General features: G+C 39.1%; 1 protein-coding gene across 1 annotated transcript; it reads left to right on the top strand.

Moving 5' to 3' along the window:
* Positions 1–3,721: 3,721 nt before the first annotated feature.
* Positions 3,722–22,199, top strand: slc6a2 (solute carrier family 6 member 2). The gene is made up of 15 exons (XM_085907372.1): positions 3,722–3,843; positions 4,110–4,518; positions 7,227–7,358; positions 8,617–8,854; positions 11,344–11,482; positions 11,562–11,696; positions 12,805–12,908; positions 13,610–13,734; positions 13,818–13,930; positions 14,535–14,663; positions 15,606–15,705; positions 17,170–17,270; positions 19,353–19,520; positions 20,265–20,336; positions 20,418–22,199. The coding sequence occupies exons 2-15, from the start codon at positions 4,221–4,223 to the stop codon at positions 20,439–20,441; spliced, it is 1,878 nt and encodes a 625-aa protein (XP_085763498.1). The 5' UTR covers positions 3,722–3,843; positions 4,110–4,220; the 3' UTR covers positions 20,442–22,199.
* The last annotated feature ends 1,245 nt before the right edge of the window (positions 22,200–23,444 follow it).

The raw sequence follows: 23,444 nt of genomic DNA, 5'->3' as shown, positions 1-23,444 counted from the left end.
CAGCTCTCTGTCAGGATGTTGCAGGGGAAGGAAAGGCTGATGTTTAAGATTTATTATTAGTAGTGAACTGAAAAAGTCATGTTAATTTTGGGAGGTTTAACTGCATTATGATTTAAAATCAGGATGTCATCATGAAAACATTACATTCCACTAGGGTGGGTATTTTTAAGGGAAAGTTGCAGGAACAGGAACAAACTGTTATTATATGTGCTCTATGTCCTTGGAATAGATCATTCCTTTTTATGAAAACAGGATGAAGTCTCAAACACACGCACAGACGTTGACTAAATCCATAAAAACACTTTGCTAATATTAGCTAAGCATATGCATGTTAATTATTGTCATAAAGTTGTTAAAGATATTTAGATGTAATATAAACTTGATCGGAACATTCTGGGTTGATGTTTGTAATGCAAACCATATCAACATGACTACAAGTTTAGGGTAACTTCTGCGGAACAAGATAACTTTTTCACTAGAAGGTCTTACATGGGCTTGCAGCTTGTAACGCCACCGGTAACAGAGTATGCTAATGCCTTGCTAATTTTATTAGCTTGCTTTGTAGTTATCATTCAAATCTTCAACATAATATTGTTTGCTTTCTCTGTGCATGTCACCTCAGAGATTAGCAGCTTGTTAGCATGGGAAATTTGCTTAACTTTGATATATTTAGCCTGTGAATGACTTGGTTTTTACAAGGCAAGCTGTTCACAACATTGTAAATGAACTTTGACTGGTCTAGTGCTACCTTTGGTACCAAAGTGCTTGTCTTAGTGCTCTGTCAGCAGGTGACGATCAAGGCTAGCAATTTAGCATACCTCATTAGCATACCAACGCTTTGTCAATAAATGTCCATGACATCCAGGGATCATCTCTCTCTGGAATCATTGCCAGTTTACTTTTTTCATCCCCCGAAGGCAAAAGCCAGTGTGCCGTGTTTTATTATTATTATTTTGTGTCCAATTTAGAACATAGGCCTCATGAAAATCCCCTTAACTCCTGAGGTCTTGGTCTCTGGCAAGCTATCTGGTAGGGCTCATCAGGGAGTTCCTCCAGACCTCATTGTTAGGTTTCCTTATCGTGCCAGATGACACCTTGTTGATTCTCTCCCTACATTATTCTCTCAGCGAAGTGATTGTTCCCCATTTCCTGCGTGATGGCTTGTCCAAACAGTGAAGGTCCCGGCCGGGGCAGGTCCGCATGAAACGTCAGTGGTGTGACGGTGCTAGCTGCACAAGAGGTTTATTTTCTTGCCCCTGTGCTTCGGGTGGTTCACAATTGTTTGATTGGGTCACTTGTTTTTGGACGAAGGGCATCAACGGACTCATCAGCGGTTATGTGTATTGGCAGTGTGAAACGGTAAATCACAATTTGGCTTACCTTGCTTTTAACGTTGGCAGGTTACGTAAACTAAATATTATGTAAAAAGGCACACAAATTCAATCACAACTAAATCCTCAGATGAAAAATCCAAGAATACGAAAATCCTAAAATGAAAATGCATGCAAAAAATTACAAATGTAATATTTATTTATATGTTTATTGATTAATTAATGAAACATTTAAAAATTTTAATAATAGGTGCAACAACAGTACTTTGTCTTTAGTTTTTACAGGTTTTAGTTTAATACCCAAAGTTCATTTGTGGGTTATCAAGCTCATGGAAGATGGCGCCATTATGTTTCTAGGGCATTGGACCCTCTCACTAACATCAAAGTGAAATTAAATTTCTTTATCAACAACTTCATTCGAATGCACATTTTCAACTCCCCCTTATGGACTACCATGACCAAGATCTGGACTTGATCTCCACATATATCCAAGGAAGACCAAGATCGGTTTGATGTACAAAATTCTCCCAACACACAGTTTAGTCAATATCCAGAACAATCAAGGATTGGGAAAAATGTGTTCCCTCTCAATTGTCGTTCCTCAAGGATCTTTCTGAACAGTCTGGGAAAGAACGCCAATACTTGAGAGGAAGTAAAATCCCACAGATCCTCCAAAATCCTTTTTTGCGTGCAAGTAAGGATACTCCTCACGCACGATGTGGGTCAATACGGTAAAAGGCAGAAGGTTGTGACTGTAGCTGGATGCACCAGAGGTTCATGGTGTGACTTCTGCGAGGCTACGTCTGGTTTCATTACCTTCTCATCTTGAAGGTCAACAAGCCGAGCGACTAAACCTTAAGAACGGGACAGACAGACCGAGGAGTGCGATCGAGGTAAGGATGGATTGAAATCAACTTGACTTTTAAAGCAGCAACGGCAAAATGTTACGGGTTCAGTCAGCGCAGTCCAGTCGGAGTTGCACCCGGTGCCTGCTGCCAGATGTACAATATGCCAAACAAACAGAAGTCATCTTCTTTTCTTGTTACCTGCTCCTCTTCACTGCAGTTAATCAATCTCCACACAACACAACAACCGAGCCTATTAGGCTTTTATAAAACAAACCCCCCGAAGAGCAAAGAGGACAGTCATTGACTTTAATGGGATGAACTGATCAAGCATATCTAATAGAAATCATTCCCTCTGGCAAAAGCTGATGTGCAATTGAATTACGTGTGGAACACAATGCTTTTACTGCTTCTTAGAAAATCCCTAATTTGATCACTTTAGTGCAGAGAAGAAACAGATAATGTAAACATTATTTTTTGCAAGTTTACTTGCATGCAAAATTGGAGTTAGAATTTGTGTAATGCTAAATGACAACTCAAACTAAACACTCTGATGCAAACAAATGTTTTGCGAAGGCTGTATTTGGAAGTTTGGGATGAGTAGAATGGCAACGATGAATCGATTAATCAAATTGGTTGGCAAATAGATGGATTTTTAATTTCTATGCTTAATTAATCCTGAAAAAAACTTTAATTTAAACTTTCCAAATCATTAGAATTTCAGCTAGTGCACCGATTGGGTCACGCCACTTGGTTACCCACAAAATTACCCACAATTTTTTTTCTTTTTTTTTTTAAGAAGCTTTTCTCAGCACTTTATTTTTTAAATAAATAGCTTGGTTCAGTACAATCTGCCTTCCTGCCTCCCTGCTTTTGGGTCCTCAAGCAAGCACCATGTAAGATAAATGACCAACCGTTTTTCTTTTTGTTGAGTTATCTTTAGATCACTATTTGTACCTGAAATAAATTGATTAACTCTTTGATTAAATTATATACTGTATTAATGGCATGAAAAGCCTACACTGTAGGGGGCAGTAATGAGGGGCCTTGGGGTTGCGCGAGGGAGGCGGTGTGTGGGGGGGGCGTGTGTGTGTGTATGTGTGTGTGTGTGTGTGTGGGGGGGGGGGGGGGGGGCTATGCCGACATTTGCCCCCCTGTCAACACTGGGGGGCATGATTGGAATCCAAGGAGTGTGAGGTTAAACCTGGACTGGCTAAGGTAAATAGAAATGTTCCGATTAATATTCGCATGATTTGGAATAATAATTGTTTTGACTTCTTAGGTTGGGTGCATGTGACGGGGTGCTCCAACTGTGTGATGGTGCAGCGGGAAAGACTCGTTTTCATGATTATACTAAATAAATGCAGAGTTGACAGAATGCACATGATGCATTCATGAGAATTTGAGCTCTTTATGCACAACAACAAAATAAATAAACACAAGAAAAAGCGCATCCAGTTGAAAGTGGAGACAAAGTGGCCAATTATGGTACATCACGTGGATGGGAAACCCGGTTAAAAAAAAAAAAAAACACAGCCTTTTTTTATTAGCGTCTCTGGTTGGATGAAGGCGAGTCTTAAAAGTTTCTTCAGGATGGGCCAGCTCCCTTCAGACGCATCCAGAGCAGACCGGCACCGGGTCATGGAGACTTGTACTTAAGTTACCAAGTACGTACGTGCTTTTACGCCGACCGAACCTTTTATTGGTTTACCCAAAAACTTAACGAGACATTTCTCTGGGTGATTTTATGAATTGAGTTGCTTGTTTTTAGTGCAATTAAGAAATTCTTTAACAAATATTGATTCATTTGTGTCTTGTATGTAGGAGAAGCTATAAATGACAACACTCGCAAAGTGTATTTTTCTCCGTGCGTAATGGCGCAACTTTTACGCACGGTGACTTAACCTTACCCCACCTCCTTTGCCCTTCGCAGCCCATGTACGCGAAGGTGTCGCCGGCTTTTTTTCCCGTGGAGAGCACCCGCCCGCTCGCACACCGCCCGCACACCACGCCAAGTGGACCGTGAGAGCGCACCCCTCCAAAGATGAACATCCAGGTTGTGCCCGAGAACAAGCTCTCGTCGGTGGCCCCGCTCAAACAATGCAACGTGGAAAAAAAGGAGGTCGAGCTCTTGTTGGTCAAGGACCAGAACGGCGTGCAGTACACCAGCTCGTCAATCGCTCCAGCGCCCAGTCAATCCCCGGGGCTGCCAGGGTCCAACACCGGGGAGGAGCGGGAGTTGTGGGGCAAGAAAATTGACTTTCTGCTCTCGGTCATTGGCTTCGCGGTCGACTTGGCGAATGTTTGGAGATTCCCTTACCTGTGCTACAAAAATGGAGGGGGTGAGTACATACTTTTTCCATGCATGCAATTGATAAATCGTGCACCATGGGCTGATGTGGTGCAGAAATTAATTTCCCAATGATGAGTTTGCATGCACAGTGCATTAAGAAATCTTCGGGCACCTGTCATCAAATAGAGAGTGGCTGGCTGTTTGACTTTAATACGCACTCTTTCTGTTTGTGTGCTAAAACTAATGTTCAGGAATGTAAGTGAATATAATTTATCATCTTCATCAAGAGATAATGTGCTTCAGTATTTTTTGCCAAATCAGTGATTTAAAACTATTGATTCTGTTTAGCGATGCATAACTGTGATTTTTCTTAATACAATAATAATGTGCTTAACAAATTTCTTTTTTTTTTCATAAAGCACTCAAATTGAAAATCTGAGAATAAGAAAAGAATAATATATATAACATAGGAAACAAAAACCATCCTTTCATGGCTTGCGGTACAAAAGAGAATTTGGATCTGTTCTTGGTCAGAGGGGTTGGCAAGAGTTTCAAATAACATGGCGGGTTGTGTGTATCATTCCATACAATGCTTTTAGTCTCTCTCGCCAGTCTGCTTTTGTAAAAGTGTTCAGTGCTTAGTAGTGAACAATATCCGAGGGAACTCTCTGGGCATGCTGAAGGGAGACGCACAGCATTTCAGTCACCTCCACTCCCACTGTAGACACCACTTGTTCCGGATGAGCAAACAGACCCCGCCCCCACGGGTCTTCTAAGTGAATGTAGGAAGAGAAGCTGAGGGGGGTCCCACCTCAACAGACTTGTTGTCCCGCCATGTTTCCGTGATAGCCATGACACAAACCCTCATGTACTCATGTGGGTGGTGAATATTCACAATCAGCTTGTTGATTTTCACATTTCAGGCATCGATGAGCAGTGATACGGGTAGAGGAATTTGTAAAAGCAATATACGTACACCTCACGATAACCTCCATGCTGTAAGTTTATGCTTGCCTTACAAAAACAGTTCACTCAACAGGTTATAGTTAACAAATAGTGGAAAGAGAGAAGCACCTTGAAGGATTGAGCGTGTGTTTTATTCAAGCCATTATGTCTTAAAATATCTTTAACCAGCGACATGTGCCTCCTGTTGAACACCAAGCTTTGTTTTTGTTGGCTTCAAATTCTGAAGAGGATTTGTTTCTCCGTGCTGCGCGAGCGAGAGTGACGGCTTTACAGCTTCACTGTTTTCTTGTATCACATTCTCTTTTACTAAAAGCAAAAACTTTGTCTATAAAAATAAAAGTTGCCGTACATGGTGGTTTGGCACAGATAGATGGTGTATTTTTTCTTCTAGACAAAAAAACAACTCAGACTGTTTCAAAAATTTCTAAATAATTGGGATATACAGACAGACAAGTAGACCTATAGATGGAGGATAGATGAATGGACAGAGAGCGCCTTTTAGTCCTTAAAGGCAAACAGGAAGGCAAAAAAATGGACATTAAGAGGTTTGATTTGACAGATTGACGTACGTACGGACAGACAGACAGATTGATGTATGGATGGGCGGTAAATAAATGGACAGATTGACATAGGTTAGGGGTCACCAACATGGTCTCCACGGCCAACTGGCTGTGACCTCCAGGACCACTTAAGTAGCCTGAAGGCCTGTTCTGAAAATAGTAAAAAATAGCTCACCAAGTCAGTCGAATTTGTAATGTGGTGAGCTACCATTCTTTTAAATGACATTCTTAATCAATGATATTATCAATAATTAACAATATTCATACTAAGAATACAGATCATGCGAATGATGTCTCACAAAAGGTGGACAAAAATAAGGATTAATGTATGGACAGACCTGGTTGATGGAGGGACAGACGGATAGATAGATAGATAGATAGATAGATAGATAGATAGATAGATAGATAGATAGATAGATAGATAGATAGATAGAGAGAGAGACAGACAGACAGACAGACAGACAGACAGACAGACAGACAGACAGACATATGGTCAAGATAGACGGACAGACGGAGTTTATGAACAATTGGAAAGATGGACGGAGGAAGGACAGACAAGCAGACAGACAGAACGACGGATCGATATTGACTCGAATGCGTGTACCAATGGGACATACAGTAGCTAGACTGACAGACAGCTATTGATTTAATCGCAGGTAGTCATTGTCGTGTTAAAAAGTGAGCCTTAAAGCTGGCGGGTGAGCCATTAAAGGTTCATCATTAATGACAATGTTGAGTCGAGGTAGAAAGAGAAGCACAACTTTGTATCAGGTAGGGTGGGGGCAGCATGGTGAGTGTGTGTGCGTGTGTGTGTGTGGCCCCCAAGAGTACTCAGCTCCACCACCGGACTGTCAATCATATTAGCCCGCGGCAAAAAAGCTATTTATTACTCTACATAATGTGTCGTTTGCAACGTGAGGGAAAATCCAATTACTGGAGATCATTTCCTCGTTGTGCCGCGTTGTGCCTTTCCTGCTTGCACGCATGTTGACGTTCCCAGAATGTCAAGATGGTCACCTCTCCAACATACAAGCACATCCAGCTCATTCTATCATCAACCTGTTGCCTCTAATTATCACGAATGGCCTTGTTCCGTTATTTCCTTAATTCTATTGTCCACCAAATCACTGTGACATTTCCACATCGTTATGTCACACATCCACATGGTGCTATGCTCACTTGATTGTCTTTTTTCCCCCCAATGCAATTATTTCTGTTTTTCTTTTTTCAGGAGCTTTTTTGATCCCCTACATTCTTTTCTTGGTCATCGCGGGGATGCCATTGTTCTACATGGAACTGGCTTTGGGCCAGTACACAAGGGAGGGGGCGGCCACCGTGTGGAAGATCTGCCCCATCTTTAAAGGTGAACTGGAATTTGCACCACACACTGTGCTCGCTCATCATCATCCTGTTATTTACTTTGACTTTTGTTTTTCAAAGAGATGGACAATAATAATAATACAAAAGTTTCGAAAGAAAATGAGAGTAAACTAGATTTGCCCTCTTGAGAACATGGACAGAGAGCCAAACTGGGCTGGACCATATTTTTCACTTTGATACAAATATAACGTTCCATTGTGATGCAAGCATGTACATTTTGAATAATTAACTAATGTGAAAATTTTGCAAAGCATTTTTTGTCCATTATTATGTTAATCAGGTTACTTCCTGGTTCATGAAGAAAACAGGACTGTACCTTTTTTCTTTTTTTTTTTTTTTTTTACTCTCGACAAAGGCAAAAGCTTCTGCTCAAAATGGGAAAAAAATTGTAAAGCGATATATTTATATTTGTCAGTTTTTTTTATATATATATATATAAGTAGTAGGCTCCTTGTTGATGGAGTATAACAAAATACGACTCCCCCATGTTTAAAAGGTTCCTTTGTGACAAATGGCAAAAACATGTAAATGCCGCGACCGAGACCAGCGTTCATTTCCAGCCATGTGTTTTGAGCTTAACGCCAGACAGCGGATTGACCGGGAGTCCTGCTTATTTTCAGTTCCTGTTATTATCAGAACCGTGACAACCAGCCCACCGTGTTTTTGCCTTCATGTCTAGTAGCGGACGTCACAAAAGTCACTATGTTTAGATGAGGCGCATCTGCAGGTACGGCCTCATCCTAAATACACATGGGATGTGGAACTTAACACAAAGTTGCCTAAAGCTTCAATTACTCTGAGTCTTGTTTCGATCTATTTGCAGTCCTGTTTTATTTTTTATTTAATTCTTTCACAGAACATTTCGACTGTTTCATATTTATACCATATTTCAGGAGACAATGTAGTGTGAATAACACCGAACATGCTTGATGATGATCGTGATCGTAAACCGTATGAGTTATAGAGTACCCCAAGAGCTGTGATGTCTTTCGCCAACTTTACATCATCTTTTCAACAATTTTACAAAAAAATGAGACGAGCAGCTTCCATTAGCAGTTTGGTTATGTGACGATGACGAAAAGCAGACTAAGATGCGTGTCTGTGAAAATACCACAACAAAGTCTAGCCCACCCCTACGCAGATTAGACCGTGCCTCGTGCCAGACTTTTGCTAGTCTTAAAAATAAAGTCAAGGAATTAACTACACTTGAACCAATCCAACAAACTTGCCTTGCCCCACAGGCGTAGGCTACACCGTGATCATCATCGCTCTTTACGTGGGCTTCTACTACAACGTAATCATCGCCTGGTCACTCCACTACATGTTCTCCTCTATGACCCGCGAGCTGCCGTGGCTCAAATGCGACAACCCTTGGAACAGCCCCAACTGCACCGACCCCAAGGCCATCAACAGCTCGGTCTTGGGCAACGGTACCTCGTATGCCAAGTATAAGATCACCCCGGCAGCAGAATACTACGAGTGAGTGACTTTTTAATGTTGTGCTATTTTGAGGAAACTGAATTCATTCTTTGGAACAACCTTGTTCTTTGACAAGCGTTTGCAGGGAGGAATTCTAGTCTCCTTTCATGAGGTCACCATTTTATGGTGCTGTCAAGTGAATAAGTGTCATCTCAAGTTGATTTGTGTTCTCTTGTAAAACTCAGACTCTGACTTATATGTTTACATAACTTTAGATATCGTGATACTCGGGATGCAATGGCAAAAAAATCATTGGCAAAAAAGTTCGTAATGAAAGGAAAATTAGAAATTGTTGTGAGGAGAAAAAGTTTCATGTAAACTGAACATAAAGGTTCAGCACCCTAACTTGCCCTATAAGTTGTCCTGTCAATAGCACAGATTGCCCAACAAAGTAAAAAAAAACAAAAAACAAGACAGTGTCGCTAGCAGAAAAATATTTTGTGGATGAATTAAACCAAAATTGTGTCATTTGGAAAGAAAACAACTAAATCTAAGTGTGGCAAAAGCAAAGCACAGCGCCAACTGTGAAGTATGGCGGTGGGGTGTATCATATGTATTTCGGAACTGCTTTGCTACTTTAGAGCCTGGACGCGTCGCTATCATCTATTTTATCTAGACATTTTGTAATACAACTTCCTTCCTTCTGTTTGCCTCCAGCATTTTGTTTCTCAAGTCATTCGTTTCAGCCTTGGCCTGAAATGACTCGATGTTAATATCAATGAGATACTTTATGAATAACCTTCTGAAGAGGTCATCGTTTTCACTTGTCTTGGTTTGATAATGAAACCCAGATGGTTAACTCTCATCCAAATGAGGTTGACCTGATTATGAAAGACAGGAGGTGTTATTTTCCCCCCCAAAAAAACCTTGTAGCAACAACAAAGCCATCATCAGATTGATTAATCTCAGTCAAATTGGATAAAACATCTCATTTGTGTTTTCACTTAACTCCCTCTAACGTTACATTTGAAGACTCCGTTCTTGTTTCGTTGTTTTGTAATCACCGCAAAAGACAAAGCAGCATACAACCAACTGACTCAATGGCATCATTGAGAAGCGAGCGCAGCAGCAGAACCGGATCACTTTGTGATGATAAGAGAAAATGTGCTTAGAGTAACTGGGCCAAAGGGACTTGAATTGATGTTACCAGTGAGCGTTTACAAGCCGCACGCTATCAACGCTATCGGCTGGACAAGGAGGCCTTGGGGCATTGCAACACCGACACACTGCGTCCAGGTCAGAGCGTAGGCTGCGCATTTATCATTCCAAATGAGTCTGCGTCCTCCAGTGGCTATCTGGCTCCCAGAAGTCCCCCCCCCATACAAAAAAACCCTTTGAATATATAATCAGCTCTCTGATAAGACCACATAAAAGTGGATGTCGTTCTGCTTGTTTGTGCTCGGTTGTTGTGTTGGGTTTCGCCGGTTATCAGGACCGCATCACATGCTGACTCAATTAAATCTAGAGGACGGGAAACAAACAGAAGAAAATATATTGAGGTCAAAAACAGTCGGGGCCTCGGTGGTGTACATCTCGACGGGCCGTCTTTGGCGCCCGTGTTTCTGTTATGCCTTCATCTTGAGCGTTTCTGTCTGTCGGGGTTAGAAACCGGTGTTGTCCCGTCATGATAAGACTATTTTGAGGGAGTTACCAAATCCTTAATATACTTTGAGGTATTTGTCCTTCAGAGATAAAGAGGGGAAGAGATTTCCACTACAATTTTACTCCCTCCGCTTGAAAACACGCAAAGATGTCAACAGGTTGTGTCAACTGCGGTCAAGATCTTTACTGATTGATCAATGGAAGATTCATTTCAGGGTCTTTTCCAAGTCTGAACATCTTCTGATGTACGAGTCGTTAGAAGATATATGTTGTCGTAAGCGATATGACTCCTGGCGCAAACAGCATTTAATAATGATACATTAAGTACATTGCAGTCAAATAAACCTATCATTTAAATACTTCTACAACAGTTGGAGTCATACTATATAAAAAATGGAGCTAAATTCCATCTCCCCATTTTTCCCACTGTGTAATCTGCTATATTTCCAGCTCAAAATCTTATAATGGGCCAAGAAATGTATCTCATGGATAAAACAGATTATACCTGAAATATATTCCAAGTATCTGCCATTGTGCGATCAAGACCATATGTTTCATAGTATCTCATATTTATCATGTATTAAGAGGCATATTGTGTGGTAGTTGAATACTTGTTACGTATTCAACAACATAATGTATCTTGACAGACAGTATATCATCCACATATAATTGACTAAATCTATATCTCTCCATATGTGGATGGTTTCAATTTTCCTGTCTTTTTTCAAAAAGGAAATCTGGAGTTTGCACTTAAGGGATAGAAGCCGGAGATGGTTTTGATAGCTTCCTTCTGGAAAGAATTTTACAATGATTTGGATTGTGTCTGAGGCAATTTGTTGCCACTTAAGGCATCTTGTGAAACATCTCATTCAAAATTGAAAATCCAGACGCGGCGTGCTGCATCTCCACGAGAGCAGAGGCATTGAGGATCTGGGCCTCCCTCGCTGGGAATTGTCATTGTGTCTGGTGGTGGTGGTTTTCATTCTCTACTTCAGCCTATGGAAAGGTGTCAAGTCCTCAGGGAAGGTATTCGAGCCCACTTCACCTTAATCTTTCCGTACTACTGCACGGTTCCAATATAAAAATGTTCCTGGTTTTCCTTCAGGTGGTGTACATCACGGCAACCATGCCGTATGTGGTCCTGTTTGTGCTGCTCATTCGAGGAGTAACATTACCGGGCTCCATGGATGGCATTCGAGCCTACCTGCACATCGACTTTAAGAGGCTCAACAATCTAGAGGTCAGCAAAAAAAAGACGCACCTGAAATCTGTGTTGGTGCCACAGGCAAATAGGATTAAGATTTTTTTTAATTTTAAGATTTTATCAAAATGAATAGAAGTCTAATTAATGAAACAATTGTTTAACATATGTATTGAAAAGGAATTTAAAAATACTATATGTATTTGGAAAAAAACATACTTAATGCAACAACTATCTCAGAAGTCTTGATAACATAAATGCTTGGTGGGACAGTTTCAAAAAGAAAAGGGACAGATTTTACATGTTCTCAACCTTAATGACAAATATTTTGACCAATAGTGACAAACATCAAGCCAGCCACCATATACTGTATAACTACCGGCAAAGTTAATCCAAAGTTACTTAACAGTAGGGTCAGACATTCAGACAGCTCATTCAGAGACACATTTTCCAAATTAGGCAGATCAAAGATTTACTTGTGGTTTGATTTTACCCTTGGTTGGCAAGCAAGTAGTCCAGAGAAACAGCTAAACTATGCAAACAAATAACATGTAAATTTTCCATCATATGTGACTTTTTGCTTATGCTACTGGTCAACATATTCATTTATCATGGCACAATATTTACAGGCGGTCTAAGACACAAATTTAGGAAACCATTTAAAAGTCTCTATAGAGAATTTATTGCGTAATTGTTCTTTTTTTTGCACACAAGATTTGATCGTATTTTCTTATGTAACCCCATTTGTTGAGTACAGACTGTAGAGACCTTTTCCTTCTGACTTAATCAAAGTTGTTTGGTACTGAATCAAGACCTCGGGGATAATGAAACCGAAATTTCCAATTCAATACTGAAGATAAAATCTCTCGCTCGCTGGGCTAACGAGAGGAAAAAAAGAATTTTCTTGGAAAAATTGAATTGACTTGTGGGACAGGGACATTCATTACCACATGAATCTTTGGAAGCAGAAAAATACTCTTTGTTTTGTCGCCCAAATATGCTTTCATTGGTTCAAATTTCAAATTTTTTTTTTTTTTTCTTCACCGGAAATAATCTTATTTTCTATGTGATTTTTTTTGTTTTTGTTGGAATTTGTTATTTATTATTAGCCAATAAAAAGCTGCCTCGTGTTATTTTTTTCCACTAGGTGTGGATCGATGCAGCCACGCAGATATTTTACTCCCTCGGCGCAGGATTCGGGGTGCTCATTGCCTTTGCTAGCTACAACAAATTTGACAATAACTGTTACAGGTAAGCATCCTACACAGTACTCTATCAAAATCGGTCTTAGATTTACAAATATAAACCCAGCAGCAGAGTGCATTACCGGGAAGCACAACTGCCTCACAGGCGAGAGGTTCTGGGTTTGAATCTGGTTTCAGGTCAGCCTGTCAGATGTTTTTATGTTCTCCCTGTACCTCCTCCCACATGCCAAAAAAAATAATGTTAGATTATCTTGATGACTCTTAAATTACCCAAAGGTGTGAATAGACGTGCCAATAGTTGTTTGCCAAATGTGTGCTGCGATTGACAGGCGACCGGCCTCTAACCCTAAATCACAATTTCAAAGTAGCAGAATTATTAAACACATTTCACATCATTTTTTATTGCCAATTATTTTGCCTTGCACATAGTGTAAGGGGGGATTTCAGGGCAGACCTCTTTTTGATAAATTGACATTTTTTACATTTTTAAACCTCCGTTTGATGGGTGTGTCAGCGTTGCAGCCAACATTGCTCTTGGAAGCAATCTGTGCTCCCAGCTGCGGGTCAAAACTATTTATGAAGATATAATTTTACTTTTCCAAAATAAACGGATGAAACGCTTGATTAGAGACACCTAACCATTGGAATGTAAGGAACTTTCAAAGTAGAAAGGTTAAAACAGACTTTGCCATTGACATTGTTTGGACTTTATTTACAATAATATTTATGGATGTTTTGTCTCTCCAGGGATGCTCTGTTGACCAGCACTGTCAACTGCGTCACCAGTTTCTTCTCAGGGTTTGCTATTTTCTCTGTGTTGGGCTACATGGCGTACAAACACGGAGTGAAAATAGAAGACGTGGCGACTGAGGGTGAATACATGCCATCAAGCTGTATTATCAGAGGGCATGGGCCTATGCGTCGCGTTTTAACATGTTTGGTTGTGCACAAACAGGTGCAGGATTGGTGTTCATCATCTACCCAGAAGCCATTTCTACCCTCCCGGGCTCAACGTTTTGGGCTATTGTGTTCTTCATCATGCTGCTGACTCTCGGCATCGACAGTTCGGTGAGTCCCGACCGACGACTCAAAATGGATGTGAATTTTAACAAATTAACCAGTTATAAGAATAATTGTTGCAGCCCTGTAAATTTGTATCCAAGTTATTTGTATTAAAGGCTATCTGGAAGGAAGCATATCTTGTTTACTACAAAACGACTGATAAAACTAACCCAAAGCAGCTGTGGAAACACTTTTGATAATTCATGCATCATTCCAGCACTTCGTTTAAATGTCAAAGTTGGTGGGATGTCTTGTTTGTTTTTTGATCTCGGAATTTCAAGAGCATTTGGGATGGGCATAATAATGAATTAGTCCGTCAAATAATCTTTAATATTTGAAAGAATGGTGTGAAATTCATTTTCAATGTCTGGAGACTGTCCAAAAAAAAATTAGGTACACTGATGATTCAGTTTTAGATAGTTTTATCTAATAGCTGCAAAAGGATGCATACAACTCCTATATTAGATGTAATGCTAAAAAAGCTAAAGTTAAAAAAATGCTATGCTCATAACAATAGGCAGCGCAATTAAAAACTGACCCAGGATCTGTTTTTTGTCCCTACCCTTCGCCCGGGTCAAAGTAATAAAGCGCTGCGTGTTTTATTCATCAGATGGGTGGCATGGAGGCCGTCATCACGGGCCTAACAGATGACCACAAAATCCTCAAAAGGCACAGGAAGCTGTTCACCTTCGCCACAGTCTTTTGCACTTTCCTGTTTGCGCTGCTTTGCGTCACTAACGTGAGTATCACAAGGTTCATCATCACCTAAATAAACAAATGCTTGTCCTGCTTTGATAACAAAATTTATTGTTGCTATTGCTTACAGTGGAACCTAAAGTCAATGTTTCAATTTGGAACCCGCATATGAAACCATGCCTCATCTTTTATTTTGGAATTTCTTTGGCACTTTGAGATTCCTAAAGAAATAATAAAATGTGTAATAATAATAATAATAATAATGATAATAATAATAATCATAATAATAATAATTGATTTTTTTTTTGCCCAAACTTGAAGCTCTAACCCTATTTTGAAACCTAGATGGAAACCTGAAATAGAGGAAATGAATAGTATCAATGCCTGTTAATATTCTGAGAGCAGCCTAAATGATTTTTTTTCTTAAATTAAGATGAATATATCGACATTCACCCATTTGTTATTGATTATCCATGAAAATCTGCTGGCTTTAGCCACGTATCAAAACACAGAAAAACAAACTTGTCATGGCGACTTCAAAAAAATCTTATGACCTAGAAACGTCAAAGGAGCTCCTTCAAGGGAGCGATCAAAAGAAGAACTCTGATGAACCGGTTAGTGTTTAATGAAAAAGGCATTCAGGATGCGAGATCAGCTTTCCTATTCCCCCCCACCCCAACTTCTGTAAGCCTTCCAATGGTAACAAAATTAATTGTTAGGCCTCTGTTAAAGAAATCAGTCAAATGATTCGAAAAGGAAGCTAATATCTTCCTCCTGCTTCTTCATTCACATGAGATTTGTAAAGTAAGATACAGCACAAGTCAAAGTGCCCATTCACTGAAACGACTTCTGACAAGCACCACTGAGGACTCGCTTATGAATAATTTGATCTTAAAAGAAATACAATTGATGGCAACAAAGTTTGGCTTTAATTCTGGCAAACAAACAACCACATAAACAAAATATATATTCTTTATCCCCTTAGGGGGGAATCTACGTGCTGACTCTTTTGGACAAGTACGCCGCCGGGACATCCATTCTCTTCGCTGTGCTGATCGAGGCCATCGGCGTGTCGTGGTTTTACGGTATGGAATTGTATTATCTCCCCGCGTTAGGAACGACCTGATCGCATCATCTGTCTTGTTAATTAAAACGGGCGGAAATTCCGACCACGAGTGCCGATGGAAACAACAACAAAGTGTTTTGTCCTTTTAATGAAAGGTGACGTTCAAGAGCTGCACAAATTGTGTTTACCTGTAAATGAATAGACTTGATTGCGATGATTTGATGCGGGTCGTCAAGAACTGTTGTGAATGATCTCAGAAATATTACTGGTGAATTTGTGTGTATCTATAATTCGATAACGATCTAATCTGTTTTAAATTTGCTACTCTTGCTTTTTTTCCAATTAGCTATAATCAGCTTTTTATATTGAGTTGTTCACCTTTGCGTGACCCTTCAGGTGTGGCCCGGCAATATACAACAAAAGATTTAATGGGGGTCCTTAATGGAAATTAGAAAAGAAATTGCCATTTTCCATTGCCTGATTACAAATCTATGTTCTTTAATTGGGTTTGGGAATTGTCATACTAATATTCGATTTTGATGCAAATGTAACAGTAGATTTCAGTTATTTCAGTTATTTATTTATGTTTCAGTTCTTCTATCCTCCAAGTAGATGAAAGAATGCAAGTCAAAATACCAGACATAAAGTGTGAAAAAATAAACTGTACCCAGTGGCTATGAAGTCAACACACGCACACACACACATTCAAATGTCAGAGTTTTATGATGTAAAAATTACGACTACTCATTTGAGGGGAAAAATTCAAGAAGTCAAATATAAGCAAAACAACTGAGATGTGATTGCATAAGTGTACATAAATTATAAATGATGATTTGGCTGTGTTCCATATTAACCAATCATGTTAAAAGGGAGTCAGCACACATTTTTCACAAAAAAATATCTAATTTTCTAAACCAAACAAATCTCAGATGTTCTTGTAAGCTTTTCCTGTACAATACAATACAATTTTATTTATGGTGCACACATGGAGCTTTACATATAACAATGGAACAACATAAAAGACATTGAAAACAGTCAAACCACAAGTAAGTATTAAGTGTTAATATCAGTTAGTTCAATCGAGTTTTAAAAATGGACACAGAGATGGCTTGCCAAATAAAGTTAATTCCGAACACACAGCCACATGACACATCTCCAGTCATAACAGGGTATATACTGTTGTGAAACCAAAATATCTCAGTTGTTTAGTTTGACTTAGACAATATCCAAAAATATTATTTTCAAATTGAGTTCCACAGATTATAGATTATCATATTTTTCATGGCCAGTAGAAGGAGATGCGAATCCATTGGCGGTAACGCCAAGTAAAATCATAACAAAGAATATTTTATAAGGACTTGATTATTAGCAAGCATATGCCAATTCCATCACGTCAGCTTAGATCACATCTGGGGTGGCTTTGAGGGTTGCCTGCTGGGAGCACAGAAGTTGGCTAAGGAAAAAAAGTATCATCTTCTTTCAGGCGTGGACCGCTTCAGCGAAGATATTGAGCGGATGATGGGCTTCAAGCCGGGACTTTACTGGAGACTGTGCTGGAAGTTTGTCAGCCCTGCTTTTCTATTGGTAAGAGAACTCGTTCAATTTCAGTGAGATCTGGTCATTTATCATTTTGAAACCTAACCCAAATTTTTAAAATTTAATTTATTTTATAGCTATAGTTGAGATGGCTCACTGCAATTCTTATCATTACTGTAATATGGAAGCCATATTGTACTGAGAAGCAAGGAGAGAAACTGAACTTTCCCGTGTTAGCTAGCCTCAAAATTTTCCATTTTGGGATGGAAACAGGGCAAAACACTGAGATTAATACTTTTCAAGATGCGTGAAATCAACCAAAATATGGCTCCAGCCTTGTGAGGACAAGTGCTATAGAGTAAGTGGATGACTGTAGGAATTATGAGAACTATTTAACTACTGTTTCATTTGTTGGTCCATTAGAGTCACTTGACTCTCAAGAAGGCAATGTATAAACTCTTCTCTTGTTGTCGAATGATTTATAGACAATAATGAAAGCATTGTAGCACATTAAAAAGTCGAGCTCACCATCACGTTGCCTCCTTCAGTCAAACAACACTTTGTCCAGAAATGAATGGTATGATAACTTCAATATTTTGTTTTTGTTTTTTGTCCCCCCAACTACCACCCATCGTTTTTGTACTTCACGAAAACTTTTCCTGGCACCGATTGGACTCTAAAAGTCACAACCCCACACCAAAATAAACCAATCTGGTGTTTAGTTTTTCTTTGTGTTGTTGTTCATCATATCAAAAGAATATCACCGGGTATTCTATCTCCTAAGTATTTATATCCGCAGGGGCTATATTAGAAGAATGTCTTTTCCAACAAAGAAAAGTTCATGCAAAGCCAGCCATGAGCAAGTTACATCCAAAATAGATAGCAAGAATTGCCATGAAGGTAAATGAAAACGTTTCCATCAAAGTCTGAATCAAAACTCAGCACTCTATTGTGAATCCAAAGGAATAAGATTCCTGTTATTATAAATATTGAATGTACCGCAATTTCCGGACTATAAGCCACTACTTTAACTAAAAACTGTTTTTCAGGCGTCCCAAACATAACATGCCAAAACTCACTCAAGAAAGTAGGACTCAAATAAGTAATTGTCCCAATCAGAAGCAGGTCAACAGATGGCCGACACCAATTCCTCCCTCTCAACCCTAAACATTTGTCTTCCCCCTAAGTCTTCTTTGGAAAGACGAAGAAAAAGAGTTCAAACAAATCTCCCAGGGAATTGTGAACATACTACATTGGAGCCTATTTAAACTGAAGACTATTTAGCTCCGACGCTGTTTAAGCTAACGCTGTAGTGCGCGTTTACTTTAGCTAACATACGGCAAAGGTCTGCATTTTACTATGTACCGATATCCCTTTGAAGACCTTGGGTAGATGGTTTGGTACATTCTTCAGTGATTCAATGCTTTTCAAATTCACGTTGTTGTATATGAAGAACGTCATTGGAAGCAAACCATAGCCGACGGTAATGTATACACCGGGACAGCTCAGGCTAGCCTTCTGTCTAATGCACTTAACACCTTGACAATGCCCAGGTAAACACACAACAGCATTACAGCCCCCACCTCTGTCCCTGAGCCAACTTGCCTCAGGCAGACACAGTGCAGTCCCAGCGCGTTCATAACTCATTTATCCTCCTCGACCTTCAAAGGTCCAAACTACTGGAAAAACGCAGTAGAAGAGAAAAGCACTTTGCAACAAGTGGACATGATTGTTGGAGCACTGAGAAAAAAGGTTCATATGAACTCAGCTACCTGAAGCATGCACGGTATACTGTACTTTTTAATGACTGTATAGCCGATATTAATTTACTTTTGCTTATTGGTTGGTGTGTTGTGTTTATTCTGGAGTTTTACTTTGGAGTTGGCCGGTAGCACTCCACCACAACAATTGTTTTGGCAGCTACCATGACTGCCATCTTTTTACTTCAATTGCTACATAAATCAGTAAATACAGAATGTGCCGACCTTTGTCGTCATTTTAGTGCCAATATGGCAGCCAATATGGAATTTAGTCAAAGTTATCCAAGCTCAGCATGGCAGGATTTGGAAAATTTTGTCATATATTTCTCTGGTGACAACACTTGACAATTTCTCGTCCTTCCCTTGGCAGTTTGTAGTCATCGCCAGCACGGTGACCTCATCAGGCCTCAAGTATGACGATTATGTCTTCCCCCATTGGTCCAACGTGTTGGGATGGGGTGTGGCCATGTCCTCCATGCTGTGTGTACCCATCTACGCTGTGTACAAGTTTTGCAGTGTGCCAGGAACCTTCAGAGAGGTCAGTGAAACTCATTTCACTGAGGTAAATAGTCAGAAACACATATGGGGGCAATTAGTGTGATGTTTAGATAGTGATAAAACACGTTTACAAAAGATGTTACATAACGGAAGCAAGTGTAATTGCTCTTACGCCTACGCTTTGAAGCTGGTGGGGATGTTCCCTGTTGAAAAATACATCCAAAATAAATTTAGTTCGCTTTCAGATTGAAGCCTTCAAAAATTTACGATGGCAATCATCAAAGTACCGGAAAGTTGTTTTCATCCGTTCTGTGTCAGCGTCACACTGCCGTAAATGCAGCCCGCATCCTCACTGGCTCTTCCTGTTGTCATTCTGCACTCAAAACGTTGCTTCTCTGCTTCTCTGAGGTGTCATTTCCTCTCCCTATCAACCCACCAATCAGCTTTTAAATACATCCACCATTCGCGATAATGGGAATGTTTGAAGATCCTAGTACAAATGTTGCACTAGAAGGATTGATTGCATTCCTTTTGGGCCAGTAAAATATCTTCAGAAGTCTGTTTAGACCTCACTTTTATTGGATTTCAAATACAATTTCTACATAAGATATGATGGAGAATATAATTGTAATTTAGCATACTGCATTTTCTTCCTTTTAATTTTAGAGGTAAATAACATTTTAGTGACACGTATCGAAAATAAAATTTTCCGTGATGCTGACAGCTTGAGCAGCCACTTTAATTCCAAAAGGTTTCACTGTGTTTCATTGTGATTGTTTTGCAGAAAATAGCCTATTGCATCACTCCCGAACACGAACATCACTTGGTAGCAGAGGGAAACATACGGCAGTTTAAAGTAAGTAGGTTTTTGCCTGAAAATATCTGCCATTGTTTAGAATTCTCCCGTAAACAACTTTTTCTTTTTTCCGTTTCCCAGCTCAGGCACTGGTTGGCCATTTGATGAATAGCCTGAGAATCATTCGTGGATTCTCGCCATCGCAAGACAAGAGGGGCCTTTTTTTTTAAACCCAGTTATATCACTCGTTACTCAGCTAGGTTTTTTTTTTGTCAAGCACTTAATATGAAAGTAGTCCAAAAGTTGTTTCACGTCATTAAACACGTACTTGTAGACAATGTTTAGTATCATTCGAATCAACTTCAGGAATCTTGACTGTTATCTCCTGCAAGACACTGAATCAAAACCAAAAGTTGACAGATGACACGCTTTTTGTTGCCTTTTTCGGCCTTATGAATGTTATTGTTCTTATTTAAGTTACCATTTTTGCAATTTTTTTTTGTGGTGGGGGGGGGGGCTTATCTGTGCCTTAATCAAATAGGACGCTATTGTTTGTGCTTTTTGGGAGCGGTTTGATATACATGTATACATATATATACATGCGGAACTCCAAAGAGTAAAAAAAAAAAGAAAGGTGAAAATTTAGAAGAATAAATGAATAAATGGTGGTAACTGTTTCAAAATCTTTTCAATGAAGGAGTTTTAAGGCCTCTCTGAAAATAAAAAATAGATTTATTTATGCTACAAGAATACAAATTGTCTATGATAAATAGTTGTAAGGTTGCAAGATAAAGGACATGAGGGAAAACATTGTTTGGTGAATTTCTTGATAAAATACAACTTCAGTTGTTCCCAAATTATCATTTATGTTTTTTTTTACCTTTCCTCAGACAGTTTATTCTAAACAAAATTCAATTTTATTCTCCAGAAATGGAATAATATTCTCATAAATAAAAAACAATTATAACATTTCATCCTAGTTTAACTGCCCAAAAACCTCATGATTAGCAAAAAAAAATGTATTCTTGCAATACTGACTTGATTCTTGTAACATAATTATTGTTTTTTCATTGAGGCTCCAACACATCTTTGTGGTTGTAATGTTTTTGTGTGTTGTCCCACGCCTGTGAGGCTGTACAAGAGAGAGGCGAATGTACATTGGGTTTTTTAAGTTTCCGTCAAGCAGGGTTAACCACCAAACAGACGTGACCGTACCGAAATGCGCGTAAATTGTCAGATCCAGTATAACTGTAACATTACTGTACTGTTCATCGTCATTAGTCACCATGAATCAAAAACTGTGTGATTAATAAAATAACTTTCAAAAAGTATCCAAATCCCACCCCAAAAAATGCCCATTTTGGACCCCAGATCCGTAGTTTGAAGACCCTGTTATTAGTATGCTGGGTCGTCACACGCATCTTCAATTCGTTCTTTTAGCTACCATACAAGTGCCATGATGAAATTTAATCTGCTTGTTTTATTATTTTAATTTATTTTTTTAAAGCTGACTTTACGAAAAAAAGTGAAGCCACAGAGTAAAAAAAAAAGATATATGTATAAAAATCCAATTATATGTGGAATACATAAAATATAAAGATATATTCTTTTGTTATATCTAATCTTGTATTAATCAAAATGGTTTATAACAAAATGTGAATGTAAAGTATTTCAAATGTCCTAAATGTCATATCATGTGTGTTTGATGTGTAGCTAATATTAAAAAAAAAAATCCAAACTATTCTTCAGCATAATCTTGGACTATGGAATATGGACTTTCCTGGACTATGTTTACAAAAATAGTGTGTATAATAATAATAATAATAAAAATATCCTATGATGTCCTGTTGAACGTGAGTTGCAAATATCTATGAAGACATAGTCACACGATCATAATAAAGTATTTCTTCTACACTCACCTGACTGCCATCTTAGGTTGTTTTTATACTTAATAAAAGGTCCAGTCACCTCATTCCCGGCAACAGGAACTTACCATTTTGTTCTGTTGCTGACTGGGCCTTTCGTAACGGATGGCTGTGCTGTGCCTCCCTTTTTTCAGTCCGCTGCACTTTTGTGTGGGCTTTCATCAGACTGACCTTTTCCTACCATGATAAGGCTTACAATGTCCACTCCTGCACATTTATTCTTTAATTGATGCACTTCAGCTTTGTCGTAAAATTCACTGAAGACATATAATATAAAGTCGTGACTGTACACAGGTAGAAGAATTTTCAAGACATTTTCTAAATTGGTCATGAAAAATAAAAAACAGAACACATCCATATCGAAACCTTCGGATTGGTCAATCTTATTTTCGTGATGTCGTCGTTTGGCTTTACAAAGGTCAAAACAGCTTCAACTTTAGCCAAATGTGTTAAGCCGATCGAAGTCGTTGCGCAGCCAGTCTTAATTGGCAGCCTAATGTGATTGGGCCAAAGCAGGCTCGTTCTTTAACATCCTTCTCCATTGTGACCGCTTGTTCTATCCGATTGATCCAATTTTCAGGAACTCATCCCTCTCATTGTGTTGCCTTTTGCTGGTTGCTATGTCAGCAAAACTCAAGCTCAGTGGATTTTACCAGTGAGGAAAAACTTTGATGGTAACCACTGAACACGATACGATGCGGAACGGTATGATCCAATACGATACTAGACAAGACCGTAAATAATAAATAAATTACACAGTTAAAGGTTAATAACAATTAATTAATTACCAAAACACTTTTTGTGCTTTCATCAAGTATGTTGATTTAAAAAGAAGGTACTAAATGTAAAAACCATGGCAATGTTTCCAAAATAGCACTCAAGTAACTATTTGTTTTCACCACAGTTAGAATCATATGTACTCCATGTGTTTATTGCGATTCAAGATAACATTGCTATTCTTGGCAACTCATCGGCTCGAGAACGTAATAGCAACTTAGGAACACTTAATGTACTAATGGCCATAGGCCATACACTTCCTGCCACCTCGCCCATACACACCACCAATGAGGATCTCCTGCAATTTGTAAACACCATGTTCGTAAACCCTTCTACCACCTTCATTCCATTCCCTTTTATCCACAAAAGCAAAAATTAAGGCCTATTTCCTGCCATGGAGACACAAATCTAATAGAGGCCACATTCTGATGGCAACAAAAGATACGGCCATACATGGAAAGGGCTT

The sequence above is a fragment of the Syngnathus leptorhynchus genome, chromosome 3 (assembly GCF_054491065.1).
Source record: "Syngnathus leptorhynchus isolate UIUO chromosome 3, UIUO_Slep, whole genome shotgun sequence".
NCBI lineage: Eukaryota > Metazoa > Chordata > Actinopteri > Syngnathiformes > Syngnathidae > Syngnathus > Syngnathus leptorhynchus.
The sequence above is the reverse complement of the archived record's forward strand: the minus strand, read 5'-3'. Positions and strand labels throughout refer to the sequence as shown.

What these genes read in the sequence shown, in the direction of transcription:
- slc6a2 (XM_085907372.1), top strand. Translation starts at nt 4,221, where the DNA reads ATGAACATCCAGGTTGTGCCCGAGAACAAGCTCTCGTCGGTGGCCCCG. An exon ending in GATCTGCCCCATCTTTAAAG is followed by an intron (nt 7,359 to 8,616) that starts GTGAACTGGAAT and finishes CTTGCCCCACAG; the next exon opens with GCGTAGGCTACACCGTGATC. An exon ending in GAAACATACGGCAGTTTAAA is followed by an intron (nt 20,337 to 20,417) that starts GTAAGTAGGTTT and finishes TCCGTTTCCCAG; the next exon opens with CTCAGGCACTGGTTGGCCAT.